This window comes from Lissotriton helveticus, chromosome 4_1 (genome assembly GCF_964261635.1).
Source record: "Lissotriton helveticus chromosome 4_1, aLisHel1.1, whole genome shotgun sequence".
Taxonomy (NCBI): Eukaryota; Metazoa; Chordata; class Amphibia; order Caudata; family Salamandridae; genus Lissotriton; species Lissotriton helveticus.
This window is the reverse complement of record NC_136063.1, coordinates 982,768,434-982,791,431: the sequence shown is the minus strand read 5'-3', so window position 1 is coordinate 982,791,431 and position 22,998 is coordinate 982,768,434. Positions and strand designations below refer to the sequence as shown.

The following is a 22,998-nucleotide window of genomic DNA, read 5'->3' as shown; positions in this document are numbered from 1 at the left end:
AGAAGCTGAAACTTCAGCGTGGATCGAATAATCATTACCACTCCGCCGCCGGTTTTACTGGCCGGGCGGTCCGCGCGGAGGGCATAATGTGTGTCCGGAAGGATAGCTAAAAGATCGGGGAGTGAATCAGAAGAAAACCATGTCTCCGTGAGAAAAAGATAATCGGGGGAATCTGAGGAAAGAAGGTTGAAGAGTTCGGTTTGATGCTTGACAGCTGACCGGGTGTTTAACAGAAGAGCCGAAGCTACAGGGGGTGACAGTGGGAGAGAAGGGGTTACCTGATGAACCGTTGGAGGGGGGATGGAGGGTAAAGAAGAAGGGGATAAAGTTGGACAGGAAGGCGCAGAGACGCCGGGTGAAGCAATGCGTAAGGCTAGCGAAGGAGGGACAGAGGTGGGAGCCATGAGTGTGGATAATTGAGCGGAGGTGTAGGACACAAATTGGGCAGGATCTGTGGCCCCTGATCCCGGCCGGTCGCGGACGGGCGCAGACGGGCTTGCCTTAGGCGCGCCCGCTGCGACCGTCCGCGTTACCTCACCACTACCAGTGATTGCGGAGAGTTATCACGCTACACGGACCAGGCCGGGGCGTTTAACCCTTGAGAAGCCCAGCCAGAGGACTCGAGAGGCTGTTACAGGTACTGCGCACTATGATATTTGATTATTTTTAACCTCCCCATGCCAGTGTTACCCGTAGTCATGAAGAGCCTTAGTGCCAGTTGTCCTAAGTGGCAGTGGCGTCACTAGGGGGGTGCGGGGGTGCGGACTGCACCGGTGACACCATGAGTTACTGCACTGGGTGACACCAACCCTAGTGACGTCACTGCTAGGGAGCTAATGACAATCCCCAATACCAGTCAATGGAGCACAATAAATTAGTCTGAGCAGCACAAGCTGTCTCCTACTGAGCCACAGCTAAGGGAGGCCCAAGCCAATTTCAAGATGTCAGTATCATCAAGAACGGAAGGTAAATAGATATAAAGGAACCTTCACAGCTAGGTCTGGTGGCTTAGTGGGCTAAAGCATCTACTACAGGGGCTTGGGTTTGACCTCATGGTCACAGGTTCAAATCCTGGCGAGTACACTCAGCCTTTCATCCTTCTGAGGTCGACAAAATGAGTACCATTGAGTTGTGTAACTATAAACATCTGTTATCCAGCACCAAGATACCCATGGGTGGACGAGTGCTTTTCACCACCCCGAAGGTCATTACATGAATTTTTCGTCTCAACGTTGAGATTGCACCCACGAGTAACAAGCACAATGGACATGGTTGAAATACATTAAAACATGAAAGAATGAAAACTGGAGCTAAAAGAGAGTAACCTACGGTGATTGGCATAGGATGTGTGTTCCCTGTTGTGACAATATCACGGACATAAGGAGTTCACAGGCAGTCAAGAAACATAAGATAAAAAGAAAAAGGTAGGAACATTTATTGAAAACTGCCGTGGAGATTTATTGTTTTTATTTAAGATGATTGGATTGTTTTTATTTAAGATGATTGGATTGTATTTGAATAATGCGGGGAACTGGAGATTCGAGTGATACCGTTAATATGTCTATTGGTTTTAACGAAGCACTCCAGCGAGAATGCACGATTTTGATAACCACTTGGTTGAAATGCGGCATAATGCATGCTGGGATATGTAGTTGTTCAAGTACATACAAAGGTGAAGGATATCGTCAGTGGTTTAGCCCCCTGTTCAGTTTGAGGCAGACGTTAGTGAATCACCTGATGGCAATCAAGAAGGGCGGGGAAGATGAGAAAATAGGCCCTCACTGAGAGATGTAGCTCATATTTGAACGTACTATTCGCGCTGCGGCACACTTTGAAACACAGGAACATGCTACAACTGTAGAATTACTTGCTAATGGGATCGTCATTTACAAAATGGTTTTACTGAGGCAAAAGCACATATCACGGTAAGCGTGAATACAATGAGTGTCACCGCTAAATTAAGAAATAATTAACATTGCCTAATAGAATAGAGGGGAAAGATGGATAAAAGTCAAACAGGCCATATAGTACACTAAACAACAGTTTAACCCCTCCCATGCTCGTGACGGAACCGTTCCGTCACGAGCCTCGGGTGAGCTGTGCTGGTGACGGAACGGTTCCGTCATGGCCCGCTCGCTGCGCCTGCGCGGTGCCAATTCCGTGCCTGCGCTGACGTTCTAAAGAGCGGGCGGGGCCTTGACGGAACCGTTCTGTCACAAGCACAGCTCACCCGCGGGCCCGTGCGCCGCGCGGCCCCGCCTCGCCCTTAGCCGCCGCAGCGAAGGGGTTAAATGCGGAAGCTGATATGGGTGCTTAATTGGGTATTCTCCGATAACCAGTTATAGGAACACACTTAGTTGTTCGCAAGGTTGATTTTCCTACGCATTTTTGGAGTAATAACAAAACGCATATTGATTGGTAATACATATATTATAATGATAATGTGAATGATGAAGGGTTAAAAATCAGGTTGTTTATATTATGTTTTAGATGGCCCTGATGAAGGGATCTTTTTTCCCGAAATGCATTGGGTTCTTTTAATAAACATCATGACATGTGGAACCAACCTGTGCCCTGGAGTTTGGTTTAATATCTTCGTAGAAGCAATGGTATGGATAAAACGAATTGAAGGAATATTTAAAACGGATATATGGAGAAAAGTGAGTCAAAAATATGGTTGAATTCATTGGATTCATACTGCGACTTGGCTGTGCAGCTTGGTGGAACAAGAGATGGTTCCCCCATTGATTTGTTTCAAATACATGGCATGTCACTTCCTTTTCCTCTCGTTTTTCCCAAAAATGTCAAGGCACTCCCCGTTGTTTGCGCCACATAATTATATCTGTAGGCTATTTTAAGGTAAGTGTTATGGTAATAGGTCAAGCAATAATGGTGCAGAAACTAGGTGAGCTATGAAGTGTAGCAGATATATCATCATATAATACAGCATTGTCAGTGGAATACTAAAAATAGGGACGTCATAGGAAGAAACGTACACTCTAAGCAACTCCAGAGCAGTGATGCATAAATAGAGTCAAACTGGTGTTGAGAACACATCCCTGTTAGACAGCAAGAGAACACCCCATCTTATTTGGTGACATTCCACTGCAGCACAGCCAAGTCATCCTGGAAGTGCACGAGAAGTGTGGCCCAAAGTCCTACATGCTCTCAGAAAGGAGAGTGCTATTTCCATTAAAGCACATTTTTAGTCAGTCAGTATAAATAAAAAAAGGAGCTTAAACAATGTTCCAGTGCATAATAAATAAGACCAAAACAGAGTTGGTTCATATGCCTTCCTCTACTGGACTGCCCATGGATGGAACGTGAGGTGGGGTTATATCTAATTCCAAATTTGACAGTTCTTTATCCCTGGCTGAAGCAAATATTCTTTCAAAATTCTTCTATATTTACATCTTTCTTTGAACATTTTTGTGATAAAGTTTTACTTTGCAGTGGATTAGACAAACATCTTCCTTGTTATAGAGTATTTTCTGAGCAACAGCCTTGAAGACATCAAGATAGACTACACAAGCCCCAAGCATAAACATGCTTTGACCGGTTTGCTGTTTCCACCAGGCATGTTCCTAATGAGAAGCCAATTAGGGGCCTGATTGAGATCTGGGCGGACAGGTTACTCCATCACAACGGTGGAGATATGCTGTCACCTGAAATATAAATCTTTTATATCCTATGGGATTTATTCTTTGGCGGATGAGATATCCGTCACAGTTGTGACAGAGTAACTTATCCGCCGAAATCCAAATCAGGCCGTAGGTCTCAGGGGCGGTTTCCTCTTGAGGGCGGGGGATCGTCCCCCTGTCCGCAGCAAGCCACGCAGGAAAAAATAAAATGGCAATGAAAATGCCATTTTATTTTTACCAGTGCAGTACGCGCTCCAGCAGCCCCAGCCCCGAGACATCCTGGGTGTGTCTTCTGAGGACTGAAGCAAGGCTGACTGGAAGCTCCAAAGTGCGCATGTCCCTTTATTGTGCTGGCCAAAGTGACATGCACACTTTGGAGCTCTCCACTCAGCTGTCCTAAGACAACTGGGTGGAGACCAAGCACAGGCCTCCAGGGCCTGAAGGAGCGTCCGACCAGCCCACTCCATCCAATCCAGGCCCTTCTCTCATTCTCGTTAACAGCATGAGAGCAGCATCTGGATTGGTATGGGGAGATCTTCGTGCATCGGAGAAGAAGAATACCAAGGAGGACGTGCAGCCCGTGGGTAAGTGCTGTTTTATGTCATTTAATTTGTTACGTGTAATGCATGTAAGTGTAGTAGTTGTGTCTTATTTTGTAGATAGTGCTATGTTTTTATTTTTGGCTTTTGGAGGGAGGTGGTATTTTTGGGGAGAGCTTTTAGAGGAAGGGTGGTTTACTTTGGGGTTTTGGAGGAAGAAGGTGTTATATTTTGGTTTTTGGGGAAGTGGTGGGCACTTCACTCGTACCAGCTGCCCCTGCTAGGCTTTCTTATCTTCGAAGAATAAATTTACGAAGGGGCAATACCTGACTCTCTCTTTCAAAATACCACATACTTTACCTATGTTCATTGACTTAGCCAGTATAGATACCTTGTTACCAGACCACTTGATGGAAATTTGCGGCATAATGTATTCAGTTGTTCTCAGACAGCCAATATGGTGATTTCACCCACAAAAAGGACTGCAGGTAATCTTTCATGAGGTCAATAGAAAAGCAAAGAAATTGGACGTTTGTCACTGAAAAGAAGACTTGGCAGCATACTTCAAAGGAGATCCAATGATATAAGCAGTAATGCATCCATTCAACAATCTCAGGGTGAACATGTGAACGAGTTCTCCCTCTCTGCCATCAACCATCGCAATAATACATACAGGAGGTAGCATATTCCAAGTACTTCCATTTGCAGTAGCCTGTCTGTAGTAGGTAACATCACATCATAGAAATGCAAAACAATGGAAACCCATCTCTGAGAACTCAAACAATAGAAAAGCCATTTAGTGGAAAGCATGTTGATAAAAATAGAGTTTGGTCAAAAATAACTGAAAAGAATCAAAGAACATTAAAGAAATGGATATTAATGAACTAAAAAATGTTTCTAAAATGGGAACCTCTGTAGCCAATATCGGTTAGGAGACATAGTTTTAATATAAAAGTAAAAAAAGAGGTAAAGGGTAAAGATACAAGGGACATGGTGGGGAAAGGGTCCTGCAGAGACCCACTGGAATCAGGGGTGTGCGTTGAAACATTGACACTGTTGAAGGGATTGTCTAATATAGATTGATTTCCAACACAAGGAACAAAACATTTGAATTGGCTGAGTCATATTGGATTCGGGGACATCCCGTTTGTTCAGTTTATACACATGTATCATATTTCTATTGTTCACACGCTGCATCTTTGTGCACTGTGCGGTCTGCCCCACTGTGCATTACAACACTAACCAAAGAGATATACATTAATTCACTATGTTCCAATTTGAAAGGTTGTGCTTGTTTCTGTTATTGAAGAATACATTAATCACAGGTGTTCATTGATCAGTTCATACCTGGGCTGATATTGAAATAAGACCCATTGAATCTTTGTCTTTGTCCCAAGATATTCAGAAAAACCATTACATACGTATATGAGCTTCATTTAGATTCATTGCATGAACATGTATTTTATATGCTTTGTGTAGAATATGTGCCATAGATCTGGTCCTCCTACGTGTATGTCTGGTTCCCCTATAAGTCTATTATATGGAGGATCTTTTGTGTCCTGTGATAAAGGAAGAAAATATAGAGACTGGTCATCGTGGTCAGAGGTGAAATCACTCTCTTCTTTCTCTACATGTCCACTCCCACCACGGTGTAACCCTGAAATTTTCTGGACAAATAGTGTCCTACAACAAAATTGTAGGCATAATATCGTCTCCCAAATTACTGGGTGGGTTGGCACATTGTGATTACATCTGAAAAGAAGACCATTCCCAAATGTTCTTATGGTTTTTTTTAATTGATAGTGATGCATATGTTCTTCTCTTATTTAGGATGTTGCCTCTGATGGCAATGCCCACCATTTCCACTGCACTCGCACTTTACTGTATCTGAAGAATCTAAACATACTCTTTTTCCTAGGTTGCATGCCTTCGATGAAAAGGCACATTTTTAGCATTTTACTGTACTTGTATTTTAGTGTTTCCAAATAATCTATTGATAGATTGCTGTGCTCGCATTTTTATTGAGTTGTTCTTATATTGCACGTTTTTAAAAATATTGTCAGGCTGTTAGCTGAAACAAGAAATAAATAAACTGAATATTTGAATCCTAGTTTGTTTTCTGTCGACATCTAACTGTAATCATATCTTTTTAATATCAGTCTGACCAGATTGTTTGTATTTATTCACATTGCACTTTATAAGTAAGTTTCTGAATCGATGAAATTTGAACACGTTTTTGTATCTATGTGTCCTGTACTGTATTAACTCTATTTCCAAATGTGTCTTGTAATGTATATTCTATTTTTATGAACTCTCAATAAAAAATATTTTTTTTTTAAAAGAAGAAAGAAATAAACTGAAATAAAATACTGTGAAGGTAAGGTGTGCTAAACTGTATATATATATATATACCTTGACAATGTAAAGGTGCATGGACGTGGAGTTATGAATAGTAAATCCTTGCCTACCTACACTTAACCTAACTTGAAACTGTCAAATGTGTTGCCTCTTTAAGGATAGCTATGTCTCCAGGATGACTAAGTGACACGTCAATTTCAGGACCCATATGTTTGTATCGTGATCTATGTGTCTTCAAGAGGATATCTAAGCAAACATTAAGTAAACTATGTCAATATCAGGATACATATGCCTGTACAGGGAATTAAAAAAGACTATAATTGAGTGTGTCAGTGTGTGCATTTTGAAAATACATGCCTGGGATACACTAGTGCTGTACATATGTATAGATGTATGTATATCCTCAGATCAGAAGTCTCTATAGGGACTCGGAAAATGATAATTAGATTTTTATGTCGGGGTTTTATTATCTTAATGATATTTTTAATGTTGTATACTGTCTTTTATGATTGAAAAACTATCGAATAAAGACCAAATGATGATGATGATGACTCGGAAAATGCCCACATCTATAGCAGGATGCACATGTCCACATCAGAATACGCATGTCTATTTCAGGGTACTCTGCCTCCATATTAATACACACAGACGGGCGGGCGGGATGCTTCAAGAGGCTATCTAAGCAAACATTAAGTCAAGTGTGTCTATATCAGGATACATATGCCTATGCAGCGAATGAAGCAAAACAGTATCATTGAGTGTACTTTGAAAATTCATGCCTGGAATATACTAGTGCTGTACATATGTATAGATGTATGTATATCCTCAGATCAGAAGTCTCTATAGGGACTCGTAAAATGCACACATCTATAGCAGGATGCAGTATACTAGTACTGTACATCTGTATAGATGTATGTATATCCTCAGACCAGAAGTCTCTATAGGGACTCGTAAAATGCACACATCTATAGCAGGATGCACTATACTAGTACTGTACATATGTATAAATGTATGTATATCCTCAGATCAGAAGTCTCTATAGGGGTTGAGCATACAGAGACATGTATAGCAGGATGCACATGCCCACATCTGAACACGCATGTCTATATCAGGGTACTCTGCCTCCCTATGCATACACCCAGACGCAGGATGCTCTCGCTTACCCAGGGTCTTGACGGCGATCTGGCGCGTGAGCGGGGGCGGCAGGTTGATGCAGACCAGGTCCACGTCCTGGTGCAGCAGCACCTCGTCGATGCGGCTGGTGCAGAATGGCACGCTCATCTCCCGGGCCAGCTCGTCGGCTTCCTCCTGCGTGCGGCCCCACAGCGCCTTCACCGCGAAGCCCTCCTCCTGCAGCAGCGGCACGATCACCCGGGTGGTGAGGCTGGTGCCGAACACCCCCACCCCGGGCAGCATGGTGGCGGCCAGCGCGCCGGCGACCCCCGAGAGCGGGAGGCACCAAGCGGCGGCGCGGGGGGAGCCGGGGAGAGGCGATGCCCTTGCGGTGGGTGACAGCAGCCGAGAAGCTGCAGAGCCGTGCCCAGGCCCCTGGGGTGGGCGCAGCGATCGGGCACACACCCACGTCCCCCGGGTCAGCCCTCGCCTCGGGGGGAGCCCCGGTGCTCCTTCAGATGGCCCTGTCCCCCCTGCCTGCACTCCCCATCACGAGACGCGGATGCAGACGAGTCCTTGGTGCAAGTCCAAAATCCTGCAAATGTCACTTATTGTCGCCGAGTGAAGGTTGGTGGGTGCTGGGTGCAGCACAGGAGCCGTCCCCGCTGATCCTCGAGTCCCTCATCTCGGAGGATCGGTACAAAAACAGAAGCATCCAGCGCCTCGACCGGCCAGCGAGGCGCCTCCGGGGGCTAGACCACGTTGTGCAAGCAGCCGCCGGCGCTGACAGCCTTTATTCTGGCATGTTTCACAAGTGACGAGCCCGCGAGCACACACCCTTCATACAATGTGGTGAGGGAGGAGGTCTCGGCTGCTGTCACCCGGCTCTGTGGACGTTTTCCTGTAACGCCCTCTTCAGAGCTCCTTCTGCCATTGGCTGCGGGTGCACTGTAGATGTGGGTGTGTTCTGTGCGTGAGTATTGCTCGTGTGTCTAATAAAATTGAAACATGAAAGTGAGGCAGCTCAGATGGGCAAACAGCCCGTCAGTGTTGTGTTATCCAAGGCCACGGGGGAGGGAAAACAAAACACATTGCACAGAGTTTTTGAAAAAGCTTTTTCTTCAGACAGCAATCTCAACTATTGTCTAATGTCATTTGGTGAGATGAATAAACAGGCCGAGATAAGAGCAAACGTCCACTTTATTAGGACAGGTTACAGCTGCGCTTTATAAACAATATTGTAACATCAAACAAACACACCATTCTATACTATGATTCAACCTATCCCCTTACACCCTTAAACCTTCCCTCCATCTGACCAAAAACCCAACCAAAGATCCCAGTATTCAACCGGCTCGGCTCCCCCTTTCGTTTCATTCACTGTCCTTTCACACCTGACCCCAGCATCACTGTCCTGGCTTCCTTCTGCCAAGGACCCAACTATTCCGGCCTACTGTGTGAGTCCACCGCTTGACTGCCATCTGCCCATAGCAACAACCTAAAGTCAACCTCAACCAGAAAAACAAATGAGATCAGCCAAACACAACGCAACCAAATGATACCTAAACCATAAAAGGGGTGGGTGGGCAAGGACAAAGCAAAACCTACCCTACGCTCCGAGCAAGACCATATCGCGCCTAAACCTGCACTCTCAGCCCGAGGAGACCTAAGTGCCGCTAAGCCCACCCCCTTCTCTATGGATAGACCAATCCCTAACCTCCCTGGGCCTGGGCTGCACTAGTCAGCCGAATCCCTCCAGGTGCGACTCTCTTCATGAAGCCACCTCCGGGACCCCATTGTGCGAGACAGTGCAGAATAAACAGGCTAAGATAAGAGCAAAAGGCCGCTATATTAGGACAGGTTGCAGCTGAACTTTATGAACGATATTGTAATATCAAACAAACCCACCTCACTAATACAATGATTCAACTTAGTCCCTCCCACCTCTAAACCTTCCCTCCAATGTGTACAAAACTCCCAACTAAAGATCAAAGCATTCAACCCGCTCCCCCTTTCATTACATTCACTGACCGTTCACACCTGACCCCAGTGACACTGTCCTGGCATCTTTCTGCCAAGGACCCCGGCAAGGCCCCAACCCTCCTGACCTAGTGTATGAGCCCCACTCTAGACTGCCACCCAGAAAAAACCTGCACAGGTGTTTTTTCCCTGACCCCCAATGGAAATCCATATTCTTTTTAGCATTGCATGTCATTCAAACAGCCCTCACTTTCTTTTCGAACTAACCAAAGTTGTGGTTCAACAGCTTCACATTTTGTTCCTCTATGGCTGTCACTGAACGGCCAACCTTCACTTCACATCCACCGTCTGACTGCTAACTCCAATATAGACTCATTTCAAACACATGGAGCAAAATATTCAAATTGACTGTGTAATATTAGAATAGGGGACATCCCTTTTGTTCAGTGTATCCATATGTTTCATATTTCTATTGTTTACATGCTGCACATTTGAGCACCGCGCTGTTTGCACCGCTATATATATAAAACTAACTTGGTGCTATGTAAAGCGCTCTGATACCCGATTCGGTTCGGGTCTAGTTTGCGCTATATAAAACTCAGCAAAAAAAAAAGAGATATACATTAATTCACCATTTCCAATTGGAAAGGCTGTGCTTGTTTCTGTTATTGAAGAATACATTCATCACAGGTGTTCATTGATCGGTTCATACCTGCACTGACATTGAAATAAGACCCATTGAATCTTTTTTTTTGTTCCGAGATATTCCGAAAAACCATTACTTATGTATATGACCTTTATTTAGAGTCATTATATGTACATTGTAGGAGAGTAGGGTCTGCTTTCCTATGGTCACCCCAATTTTTGCTTTTTGCTTCACTGGTTTTCGACATAATGTGGCTGTGGGCCTGCTAATCAGACCCACAGCCTGCTGTTCTCTCTCTAAATTCACAGACATGTACTTTAGGTACATCACCAATTTGGTACTGGACACCTTATCAGCCCCTGTACAGTGTACTATAGGTACCCAGGGCATAGGTGCATCCAAGGCCTACCAGGGGCTGCAGCATATCTTTTGCCACCCCTGGCTGGCCATCCAAACTGACACAACTGGCTGATCACTCAGCTGGGGCAAGGTCGTGTAATCACCCCTTGCTTAGATATAGTATACCTATATCTAAACCTATATCTGGACACATATATACCTATAAGTCACTCCTATGGCAGGCCTTAACAATCCTGGAGGCAGAGTGCTTGGTTTTATGTGAGATGGTGCTCTAGCATGAGCTGAGCCTGTCTGCAGCTTTCGGAACCTTTTCCTTATAGCTGTTCTAGGATGCTGCCATACCATATACTCTTAAGTGCATTATAATCCTCGCGGTTATTGCTAACTTTGGTTTGGCTTTATCAAAACATGTCGTGTAAATGGGTCATACTCTTTGGAATACTACCCCCTCGCCAGTTCTGGCGACGGGGGTAGCATTCCACCCTTCTAGAGGGAGAAGACATGTGGGTAACAGTAAACGCGGTTAAAACTAACCAGAGCCTCAGCATCACAAAATGGATGCTGCTGCCCCGACACAAGTCTGGCCTCCTGCTGCTGACCGAAACCTGGCAGGGAGGTTTGGAAAAAGGATTTCCTGTCACAGGGAGGTGCTACACCACCCCAGACAGGAGATAGTGGATTGGAGCAGGGAGGGTTGAGTGAAACTAGACACTGCCTGGGGCACACAAGGTGTCCCATGCAAAATCCAGTCAAACCGGTTCTGGGGCACTCCAGCCCCAGCTCTGGCGCGAAACTGGACAAAGGGAAAGGGGTGTAACCACCCCCTTCCCTGGTCCCACCCATAGGAGGGACCTAGCAGGTAAACCAGCCCCTTGATTTGGAATAAAGGTAGGAGCTGTGCCCATGAGCATTAGATTTATCCTGACTGAAACTTTGATACAGAACTCTGGACCCTTCGACATCCCACTCGACGTGGAAGACTGAAGAATCTCCCTTGTGGTCAAGGAGTGACCACCCTTTGCAAACAGGCACCATCCAGCGCCCAACGGCTTGCTTTGTTGCAGTTCCCGCCAGAACTCGAGTGACAAAGATCAACAAGACCCAGCGTTCCTGCCTTCCAACAGCCCGATCCACAGTCCCAGCGAATCTGAGACCCGTGGAGGTGACCTGAAGCGTGGGGCCGGCCATCTTGAAAAGACTGCGAAGTGCTGACCGTGCAGCTCCCGAGGCACCCTCAAAGCTGTGCATTAGGGTTTGAGAAGCCCCAGCCCCGAGCAGCTTGTGCACCAAAGATCTCCCCTCCACACTCACCGAGTGCTGCGTGGGGCCCTTTTGCATTTTCCTGCTTGATGCATTGGTCCGGTCGCTTGCCCGTTGGCTAGTGGCCCCATTACCGACGAACCTTTGAATTTGCTCTGCTAGTCTGGTTGCTTCAGACTGGCCCTCGCTCCCCTGAAAAGGAGCAACCCCTCTGACCTTGCTGGTCCGAGTAAGAAGCGATCTTCCAATCCTGCGTGGGTTGCCTTTGCCAAGGCCTGTTGACTCCGATCCGGAAACCAATACCGCCGACAGCGAGAACCTTTGTGGTACAGCTCGTGATTCACTCCTGGTCATCCTCGATGCCCCAGAGTCCACGTGGCAGCGGAGTCAAGCTTCCCGTCAACCACCTGATTGCGCCCGACATCGCCTGGTTCCTTCCTGGTGCCATCCTGGTCACTGGCTAGTGACCCAGACTCTGTCCCCTCTGCTTTCAGGTACTCTCCATCTTCGATCCACCCTTGGATCCAACCGGACTCTTCTCTCCTGGCCGCCTGCAGCATCTTCATCTCCAGGCTCCATAGAACTCCACGACGAAACCCGACACACTTTGGCACCTATGCACCCGCTTCCTGTGGGTGAGGTATCGATTGACCGCCGGTGCTCCTGTAGTGGTTTACACCTCTAGTGTACTAGTTTTAAGTGGCTAAGTTCTAGTCCAGTCGAAAGACTTCTAAAACAGTAACTTTGTAACTTTTACGCACCATTGACTTTGCATTGGTGCATGCGTGTGCTTTTAGCGCTGCACCCGATTCCAGCGGGCTACTCCTGTCCTAACTGCTGTTAGTCCAGTGTAGTCCAAGCGATCCCAAGGCCCTAGGCCTTACCATTGTTCGTAAAGTGATTCTTATACCACTTATTTAATATATGGTTTGAGTGGCCACCGGCCCTATCCATAATTGTGCAACTTGTGTATGTTTAACTGTGCTTTTGTTTAAACGCTTGTGCCTCTAAACCCATAAAGAGTACAGAGGATTATTCTAGTAATAAATACATATATTTTTATAATATATAACTTGTGTGGTGTCCTTTCATTTGATATTACAGGATTGCATATGGTAAAACAGCTGGCTTCACATGCCCTCTTGAGTTTAGCCTGAAGGCTGCTTAGTCCATGCTACCTCTAGGATAGCTTGTCTATAAGGTTGACTTACAACCACCACCATAAGGGATTGTTTGGACTGATACAAGGTGCCCACAGAACTGTGGACATCATACATCAGGCCAACTTCTCACATACATGTATTTTGTATGTTTTGTGTAGAATATGTGCCATAGATCTAGACATCCTACATGTATGTCTGGCACCTCAACAAGGCAGTTTCATGGAGAATCTCCTCCTAAGCTTGTCTGTAAGCTGACCTGGTATTTTGCACAAGTGAATTTTCTACCAGGCACAGAATCTTCAATCTCCCAACTCTCAAATTTATGCTTGTACCTCAGGCTTTAGTGTATTCGCTCCAGGCACCAAACCACAGAATCTCTGCTACTGTGAATGAGACAATGAGTCTGCCATATTATTATTCACAAAGTGGTACAAAAGGGGGTGGTGATGGAAGGAGCCTCTGAACCAATCAAACACTCACACCCAGTCAACAGATCTGGGTTTAACCCATCACTGTTCTTTAGCCCACTCTGCCACCCCAGTTCAGACATGGCCATATGCAAATCAGTCTGACCCTGTGCCTCATGGTAACAGTCCAGCCCGAACTGCCAAGCCATGCCTTCCCTGGACCGGAAACAAGCTTCCGAGGACCGTTTTCTGGCATTTCAGCCGTCTTCAGCCCGGCTTGCTTGAATCCAGTGGCAAAGTGAGCAAGGGACTCACGTCTGAGCATACCCTGCCAACTTAGGGCGAACAAAGTGGTACAAAAGGGGGTGGTGATGGACGGAGCATCTGAACCAATCAAACACTCACACCCAGTCAACAGATCTGGGTTTAATCCATCACCGTTCTTTAGCCCACTCTGCCACCCCAGTTCAGACATGGCCATATGCAAATGAGTCTGACCCTGTGCCTCATGGGAACAGTCCAGCCCGAACTGCCAAGCCATGCCTTCCCTGGACCGGAAACAAGCTTCCGAGGACCGGTTTCTGGCATTTCAGCTGTCTTCAGCCTGGCTTGCTTGAATCCAGTGGCAAAGTGAGCAAGGGACTCACTTCTGAACTTACCTTCCAACTTATGGCGAACAAAGTGGTACCAAAGGGGGTGGTGATGGACGGAGCATCTGAATCAATCAAACACTCACACCCAGTCAACAGATCTGGGTTTAATCCATCATTATTATTCACATCAGGCACGTGCTTAGCTCTAAAAACTGTGCTGTACATAAGGCAACCAAGTACGAAAAATGTTGTAACAGCTTCTTGTCTCTGGTCTTCTGACCATTCACCAATGCTACAACTGTATTGTATTGTATTGTATTGTATTGTGGTATACTTATATAGCGCAACCTGTCACCACCAAGGGCATCCTGGCACTTTAGTCTGTCACTCACCCTGTCCTTAGGGACAACACTTATTGTTGTGATCATTGTTTGTCACTTTTGTGTTGTCCTGTGTTTGTTTTGAGTTTTGTGTTTTCTTCCCCCCCCCCTATGCTCCGCCCCCTGCGTGGATATACGGGGGCGTATTGTATGCAGACCCGATGATGAAGCATGTCACACACATTGTGTGTGAGTGAGGGCAGTTTTTTCAAATAATTTTGATTTTTCACAGCCCTGCGTCTCTGTCTATTTTGTGTTCCTTTCTCCCCACCCCTCTGTGCGTTTACATTATTGACTAGGGGGTTCGGGGTGGTGGAGTTCATTTGTTGACCCTCTCCCCTCCTTCGTGATAATGGCTGTCATTAGCAATTACATTTTTAACTGATGCGCCTTTAGGCCATGACAGGTAATGTATTATTCTGAATTCACCTGCTGATTTTTTTAGGGACTGCTCCCAAATGAGATATCCTTAGATCTCATAAACATCAGTGTTCAAAAGGACCTGCCATTCTACTCTCCAATGCTTCTTTGTCCAGCTGAGCTCTCACCATGTGTTGCTTGTCTCCAGCAGATCGTTGATTGTCTTCAAATTGCTTTTGTCTAGGCCCTTGATACCATAGTCAGAAACCTTTCTGAAAACCCCACTGAAGCAAGCTTGCACTGTCTCTGTCTGGTTTAAAAGCCAGCCACAACACCAGTGATCCCACCTTAATTGGTGTAAAAGCCCTTGTTACCCGAATGCTGTGTCCCCCTCTTCCCTTAGCTTGTCCAATGTATGTCTTGCCTGCCTGCTCCCCAAAACATTATAGCACTGCATGTCTTCCTCCTCATTTTCCACTTTGGTGTTTATACTTGCAAGGGTCCCAATCACAAATACAACTGTTAAAATCCCAACAGGCTTCAGAATTAAACCCTTAACCTCTTCCTCAACTTCCCATCCCTAAGAGTGGGGTGCCCTTTAAAGGGGAGAAATTGAATTGCCAAACCACTTTCTGTTTTCAGAGCCAGAGGTGGTCTTGTTGAATATTTCCATTGCAGCCACAATTCATTATCCACCTCTCCCCATGACTTATCTGGCTTTACCCCAACTGTGCTCTAAACTCCTCATCATAATGAAACCAGGCCATACCCCCAGAATCAAGTTCAGCTTTTCTAATAGTGTCCATGTATTTGGAAATAGACAGAGCACTCTGGAAACTTTTCACATTAGATGCCTGTATAGATAAGCAAGGCTGATATCCAAGTGTCAATGTTGGGGTTCCTAGCCAATTCCCATTTTTTTTCTTTAGACCCCTCTTTAAATTGCAACTCTTTGTGTAATAAATTGTGTACGTAGATATATTCCCCTTTCCAAATCTTCTCTTTAGTTTTAGTAGCCAAGTGTGACCCCAGAGGCATGTGCGGTAGTTTTTTCAAACCTTCTGATTTCTGGCTAGCTTCCTCACCCTTCTTTTTCATATCACTATCTCCTGTAACCTGTTCTTTGTCCGCCTTGCCCATGTCAGGGCCCCCCTTTGTACCATCCCTCTCTTTTTTAATTCCATCCCCACACACCTACCTTCCATGTCATCGCAAACCCCAACTCTTTTGTCCATGGAAACAGGGCCACCCCCTTTATCAGCCAACTGTATGTGTGATTTTTGTATCCCCTGTGCTCCAATAGAGCCACCACCTTTGCACACCTGTTTGTAACTGCTGACGTTCTGCCCACTTCCCCTCATGTATGCCTTTCTCAGACTGTAACCTTCTTACTCCCAAGGTCTCCTTCAGCTCTCGGCCTGAGGGGATTTGCCATATGCAATACAGGACTTTTTTCTAAAATGTTAGATACCCTCCTTCCCAAATTAGCCTGTCATGTGGCCTTTGGGTGGTCTTATATGAATAGGGGCTAGGTGGCTCGCTGGCCTACTAGACTCAGGCACGCACAACTATTATTGATTTACTTCTCTGTAAACAGATTTAAACATAAAACTTTCAACATGATTTTCCCAATGTTTAAATTGCATTGGGCTATCAACATCTGCACCACTTATAAATGAAAAGAAGATATAATAACCTTTCATGTATATCGTATACCACAGTATAATTCTTTTTTTTATATATTTCTTTTTATTAAAACTTTTAACAACATAAACAAGAAAAAACAACAAGGCAGTACAATCAATCGAATGGCGAAGCGTCCTGCGGGGGGGAGCATAAGGACACAATACAGACATTGACATTGCAGGATGGGAGGAAAGAGGGATATAGCAAGTCCGGAGACAATCCAAGCAACACATTAAGAGGAATGTCGGGTCAAGGGGAAGGAGGGTCAGCCACTAAATGTGTGAAGGGAGGTGTGCAGATGTCTCCCCGATAGGAGGTCCATCGACCCCAAATCTTGCCCCACTTGCGGGGCCTGCCACGTGCAACATACACCGTCTTCTCTCTGAACATGCACCAGTCCATATTTTCTTTCCATGCCAAGACTGTGGGCGGCCTCTGAGAGCCCCACAACTGGGCGATATCCCTCTTTGCGATCATATTGCCTAGGGTCACCCACTGAGTCTGGGCCAAATCATAGTCGTTGGGTTCCCAAACATTCAGCACACATCGTCTAGCTTCAGGCAACAACGCGACACCCGTGACCTCTTCCATAACTGCATGCACTCGATTCCAGAAACGAACTACCACGGGGCACTCCCAGAGTATATGGAGAAAAGTGCCCAAGAGGCCACAACCGCGCCTGCACAGCCCATCCGAAGCATAACCCATACTGACCAATCGTGGGCCGGTAACATAGACCCTATGGAGAATCTTAAGCTGTATAAACCGGAGGCGGGCCGGAATTGCAACCTCCTTCGGCGAGGATATGTCAGACTGCCAATCCTCGTCATCCAACTCCAAGCCATCACCGGTCCAAGCCTCCCTGAGGTGCTTTAGAAGGTCGGTCCTATTGTTTATCAACTTCTTGTAAATAAGCGAAATCGTACAGTCGGGAACGTGTCCGTCAAGGACCCGGTCCTCAAGCGGCGAAGCCTCCGGAACAACAGTGCCCAGAGGAAAAGCCGCCATCAACGCGTGCCGGATCTGAGCATATCTAAAAAACTCCTTGTCACTCAAGTCATATTCCAGTCTCAATTCCTCAAAGGTTTTAACCCGATCCTTAGTCCATACATCATTCACTCTGCCTATACCAATAACATCCCACCTGTCAAAACCCTTCGTCCTCCACAGGGAGCCCAGCCTCTCGGAAGCGTAAAGAGGGGTTGCGTGCGTGAGTCTGTCCTTCCACCCCATTGCATCGTTGGCGCGATGCCATACCTGCACAGCTATCTTGGTAGGGCCAGTAAGCGTCCTCCCAGCGGTTTTTGTATAAAGCGCCCTATTGTAGTCCCCACCAGGCAGCAACCATCTGTCCATTTCGAACGCGGGATTAGACGCAGGGTCATACATGCAGTGGTTAATCGCCCCCAGCTGGGAGGCCCAGTAATAGCGCTTAATGTCCGGGAGAGCGATTCCACCATCATACCAAGGAAGTGTTAACTTGGCAAGGGCTATGCGGGACCGCCCACCCCATATCAGATGTCTCTGCAAGCTTTCAACCTCTCGAAAGTAACTGGCCGGGATGGCATCAAAAGTATTCTGGAGGGCATAGAGAAATCGGGGCAATGACATCATCTTAAATAACGCCGCCCGTCCGAGCGGGGACAATGGTAGTCTACGCCACGCCTCAACATCGGACCGCAGGCGCCGAAGTAACAGGTTACGTTCGAAGCGAACAACAGGATCAAAGGTAATAAATACTCCCAAGTATTTGAAACCCTCATGTACCACCTGTATTGGGCACCCACGCGGCAAGAGAGGAGAATCTCCCGAAAGGACGTACACGCAGGACTTGGACCAGTTGATCACAAGGCCAGAGTTTTTACTGAAGGAGGTCAATACATCGAATAGCACTATTAGCGACTTTCGAGGAGACGTGAGGTATAGCAGGATGTCGTCAGCATAGAGCGACACTCTGTCCTCGAAGTCGGGGGTCCAACGTATACCCTTCATTGACGGCTCCCACCTCAACCAAGCCGCCAAGGGTTCCAAAGCAAGGGCAAAAAGAAGCGGGGACCACGGGCACCCCTGGCGGGTACCCCTCCCGAGCGAAAACAAGCCAGAGACACGACCATTAACGACCACCTGAGCCAAGGGGTCTTGGTATAGTAGCTTCACCCAACTGATGAAAACTGGGCCAAAACCAAACTTGGCGAGAGCGGCCCAAAGATATGGCCATTCCAGGGTATCAAACACCATTGTGGCGTCCAAAGAGGCCAAAAAGGCCGATTCACGCAGCGAGGACGCTCTCGCGAGGGCGCCATGTAGACGCCGAAGGTTAAGTGCCGTGTTACGGTGCGGAATGAACCCGGACTGATCCGGATGGATCAGGTCACATACAACAGTTACCAGGGGATTAGCAAGCACTTTTGCGAGGATCTTAGGCTCGGCGTTCAATAGAGAGATGGGCCTGTACGACGCGCAGCAATCCCGTGGCTTCCCCTCCTTATGGATCACGACGATAGATGCAAGTCGTTGATCATAAGGGAGGGTACCAGCTTCTGGCGATTCCAAAAACATAGAGTGAAGATGCTTTGCTATTGTATCTGGACATAGCTTATAAAGTTTGATAGGAATTCCATTCGGACCCGTGGCCTTCCCGGACCTCACAGAGCGAACCGCGGTCGCAACCTCCTCAACGGAGAGTGTCGCGTCCAGCAGCTCCCTATCAAGATCCGACAAGCGAGGCAAAGCGATATCCCTAAGGAGCAGATGCGAGTCCTGTTCCGGTCTATCCGATACTGGGGTGTAGACGGTTTGGAAATACTCGGAAAAACACTCCACAATCTCGACTGGGTCAGTCACTCTCACACCATCCGTCTTCTCAATCAAGGGAACCACACGACTAGCCCTCTCCCTCTTATCCAACCAAGCAATCACTTTTCCAGCCTTATCACCCACGTCATACAAACGGCCTTGCTGCTCCCTACTCATCACCTTCGCGGCATCAGTGACCAGTGCTCTATAGTCAGTTTGCTTGAGGCTGAGAAGGTGCAACCTGTCCTGAGTAACATCAGATTCTAAGTCTCTTTCTATATCTGATATCTCAGTTTCAAGTCGGACCACTGCCTCGCTCTTACGCTTCTTAGCGCTATTAATCAGCGATAAAGCATGACCGCGGATAACGGTCTCATACGCTTCCCATAGCGAGACAGACGATGACACAGACCCCACATTATCCACAAAATAATGGTCGAGTGATTTTATCAGTTCCGTTCGGATCTTAGGGTCACAGAGGTACCAAGGGTTGATCGGGGCTACCCGACCCTCAGTTCCCGGCCCAGTTTCCATTACAAGCCATAAGGGGGAGTGATCTGAAATACCCCTAGCCAAGTGTCTAATTTCTTTAACCAACGGGGCCTGTGTTGCGGGCATCAGGATATAGTCCAGTCTCGAGAGGCTACCGTGTGCACCGGAGTGAAAGGTGTATTGCAGTTGTCCAGGGTGTAGCAGCCTCCAGCAGTCTATCAATCCCAGAGTGTCAAGAAAGCCACCCAGCCAAGACTGGGACCTCCCAAGATCCCTAGGTGGGTAGCGATCGCTAGTACCGGAGACCACTGAGTTAAAGTCGCCGCCCACAACAAGAATGCCTTCTGGGAGCCCCAGTATCACCCTCCCCAGATCAGTATAATTGATTTTTGGTTTGTGTAAAATTGTTATTTAAAAAAACTAAGAGGAAATTGTCTTCACACGATTGTGAAAAATACATTTAAACATTTGGCAAATCATGTTAAAAGTTTTATGTTTAAATCTGTTTACAGAGAAGTAAATCAATAATAGTTGTGCGTGCCTGAGTCTAGTAGGCCAGCGAGCCACCTAGCCCCTATTCATATTTATCCTAGAGTGTTGTAGGTACACTCATTCAGACACAGCACACTGATCGAAAGATAGTTTTTTCAAAAACAGGGATTAATGCTTTATAACTAGGAGTGCATTGACCACCACAACACTTTGGGTGGTCTTGACATGCTAGTATCTCTCCTTCCTGAGATTCCTCTTCCTCCAAGGTATAATTCAAATCAATCCCATCCTCATTATCCACAGCACTTCTTTCACCACTCACCCATGGGCATTTTCCATCCCCAACACCACCATCAAACGTTCCTCGTTCTATTGATGTCTCAGTGCATCATCTTCGTACTCCTTCATTGAAATGGTTGTACGGAACCTCTCCCTCTCTTTAGCCCGGTGCCTACTGCTCGCTACCAACCTGGCCTGATGCTGCTCACTTTTCCTGGTGTCTGCCACCAGGGTTTTCTGTTGGGCTTGCTCCGCTCCCGATCATGTGTGCATGAGGGGTGAAGACATGAACAAAGGAGGCTGAGCAGGACGGAAGTGAGCTTCGAGTTCTAGTCAACGCATGCAAGTCTCCTGTCCTGCCTCTCTCCACTTATCTGAATTTCTTCCAGGTTGTTATGACGTTTGTTGGTGTGCTCTCTCCTGAATCCTGTTGATCAGCACTGCTTTTTGCCCGAGGCTGTCGGGGCCTTCAGCATCCTTCCTGTCTTCGGCAGTTCACCTGATGCAGCGGGGCTCTACATAGTCCTCCTGATCTCACTGGTTCGCCCGAAGCGGCGGGGGCCTTCACATTCCTCATGATTTCGGCAGTTCATCCAGCACTGTGGTGGCCAGTGGCGGCTCCTCTATACGGGCGTTTGGGCACCACCCCCTGCTTTCTCGCCGTGCGAGAAGGCAGAAACATAAATGGTAATAACTACCAGTTGTTTCTGCCTTCTCGCACGGTGAGAAAGCTGAAGTTCCTGGTTGAGAGTGGGCGGTGTTTCTCGAGGGAAGGGGGGACTGACTTGCCCACTGTTGTTCCTACTGACTGTTTGGGCAGCCTGAGGCCGCCCAAACAGTCAGTAGGAACAACAGTGGGCAAGCCTCTCCCCCCTGCCCTCGAGTAACACCGCCCACTCTCCCTGTTCTCTGTGTATGCTGCAGCATACAGAGAGAAAATGACTCGGGTGGGGCAGCGGCTGCACCAATCACAACGCTGCGATTGCAGCGTTGTGATTGATTGGTGGAGGGGAGGGAGGCTGCCTGCAGCCTTCCTGGTGACGAGCTGCAGAATTAAAAAAAGCAGGACGGCGGGAGTCGGGAGTCTCGGGAAAGGCGGGACGGTTAGTTTAACTATTTTATATATATTTTTACCTTAAACCCCTCCCGCCTCCCCCCCATCCCCTCCGCGGCGACCCCATTTTCACCCCCACCCCCCGCAATGCCAGCCGCGACTGCATGAATGTATGTGTATTAGTGCTGTGTGCTTTGAATGGGTGTGTGCATGGGTATGTGCTAGCGAATGATGGGTGTATGTGTGCGCGCTTGTGAATTAATGGGTGTGAGTGCACATGTAGATGGGTGTGAGAAGTTGGCCTGATAGGTGATGTTTCCAATTCTGGAACCACCGGTTATCAGACCAAACAATCCCTTGTGGTGTCTGGTTGTAAGTCAACCTTATTAGACAAGCTATCCTAGGGGTAGCATGGACTAAGCAGCCTAAAGGCTTAACTTAAGAGGTCGTGTTAAGCGAGCTGTTTTACCACATACAATCCTGTAATATCAAATGAAAGGACACCACACAAGTATATATTATAAAAATATATGTATTTATTACTAAAAACAATCCCCAGTATTCTTTATGAATAAAGGGGCACAAACGTTAAATCAAAAGCACAGTTTAAACATATAAAGTTGCACAAATATGGATGAGGGCGGGGGCCACTCAAACCATATACTAAACAAGTGGTATAAGAGATACCAATCGAACAGTGGTTAGGCCTAGGGCCTAGGGAATCGCTGGGAGCAGTCGGGACAAGCAATGCTGAAGTCGGGAGAGGCCCACGGGATTCGGGTGCAGTGCAGAAAGCGCACGCATGCACCAATGTTAACCAATGGTGCGTAAAAGTTGTAAAGTTAAAGTTTAAGGACACTTCCGCTGAACCTAGAGGAACAAAACTTGAGACACAGACCCTAGAGATGTGTACCAGTGTGGGAACACCGGCGGAGCAAAGTTACCTCACCCACAGGAAGCGGGTGCACAGGGTCGAAGTTGAGTCGGGTTTCGTCACGCAGGCTCTTGGTGCTTGAAGCTGAAAGGGCTGCAGGCGGGGTGAAAGAGAAGTGTCCGGTGGAGTCCAAGGGTGGACTCAAGTCAAAAAGTACCTGAAAGCAGAGGGGACAGAGTCTGGGTCACTCAGCAGTGACCAGGGTGGAACCAGGACGGAACCAGGCAATGTCGGGCGCAATCAGGTGGTCGTCGAGGAGCTTCTCTCTGCTGTCACGTAGGCTCTGGGGCATCTACGAAGTCCAGGAGCAGGTCACGATCTGTCCCACGCAGGTTCTCGCCGTCGGCGCTGTCGGCTTCAAGATTGGAGCAAACAACACTTGGCAAAAGCAATCCACGCGGAACCGGGAGATTGCTTCTCACTCAAACCAGGAGGGTCAGAGTGGGGGCTCCTTTTCAGGGGAGC

General features: G+C 47.1%; 1 protein-coding gene across 1 annotated transcript in view; it reads right to left on the bottom strand.

The window, feature by feature from the left end:
• The window catches only part of GFOD1 (Gfo/Idh/MocA-like oxidoreductase domain containing 1), a 341,259-nt gene extending 332,757 nt beyond the window's left edge, over window positions 1-8,502 (bottom strand). The window contains exon 1 of the mRNA XM_078687606.1: window positions 7,702-8,502. Within this exon, the coding sequence (XP_078543732.1) occupies window positions 7,702-7,954 (253 nt within the window). The 5' untranslated portion in view covers window positions 7,955-8,502. The remainder of the gene's footprint in view (window positions 1-7,701) is intronic.
• Between the last annotated feature and the right edge of the window lie 14,496 nt (window positions 8,503-22,998).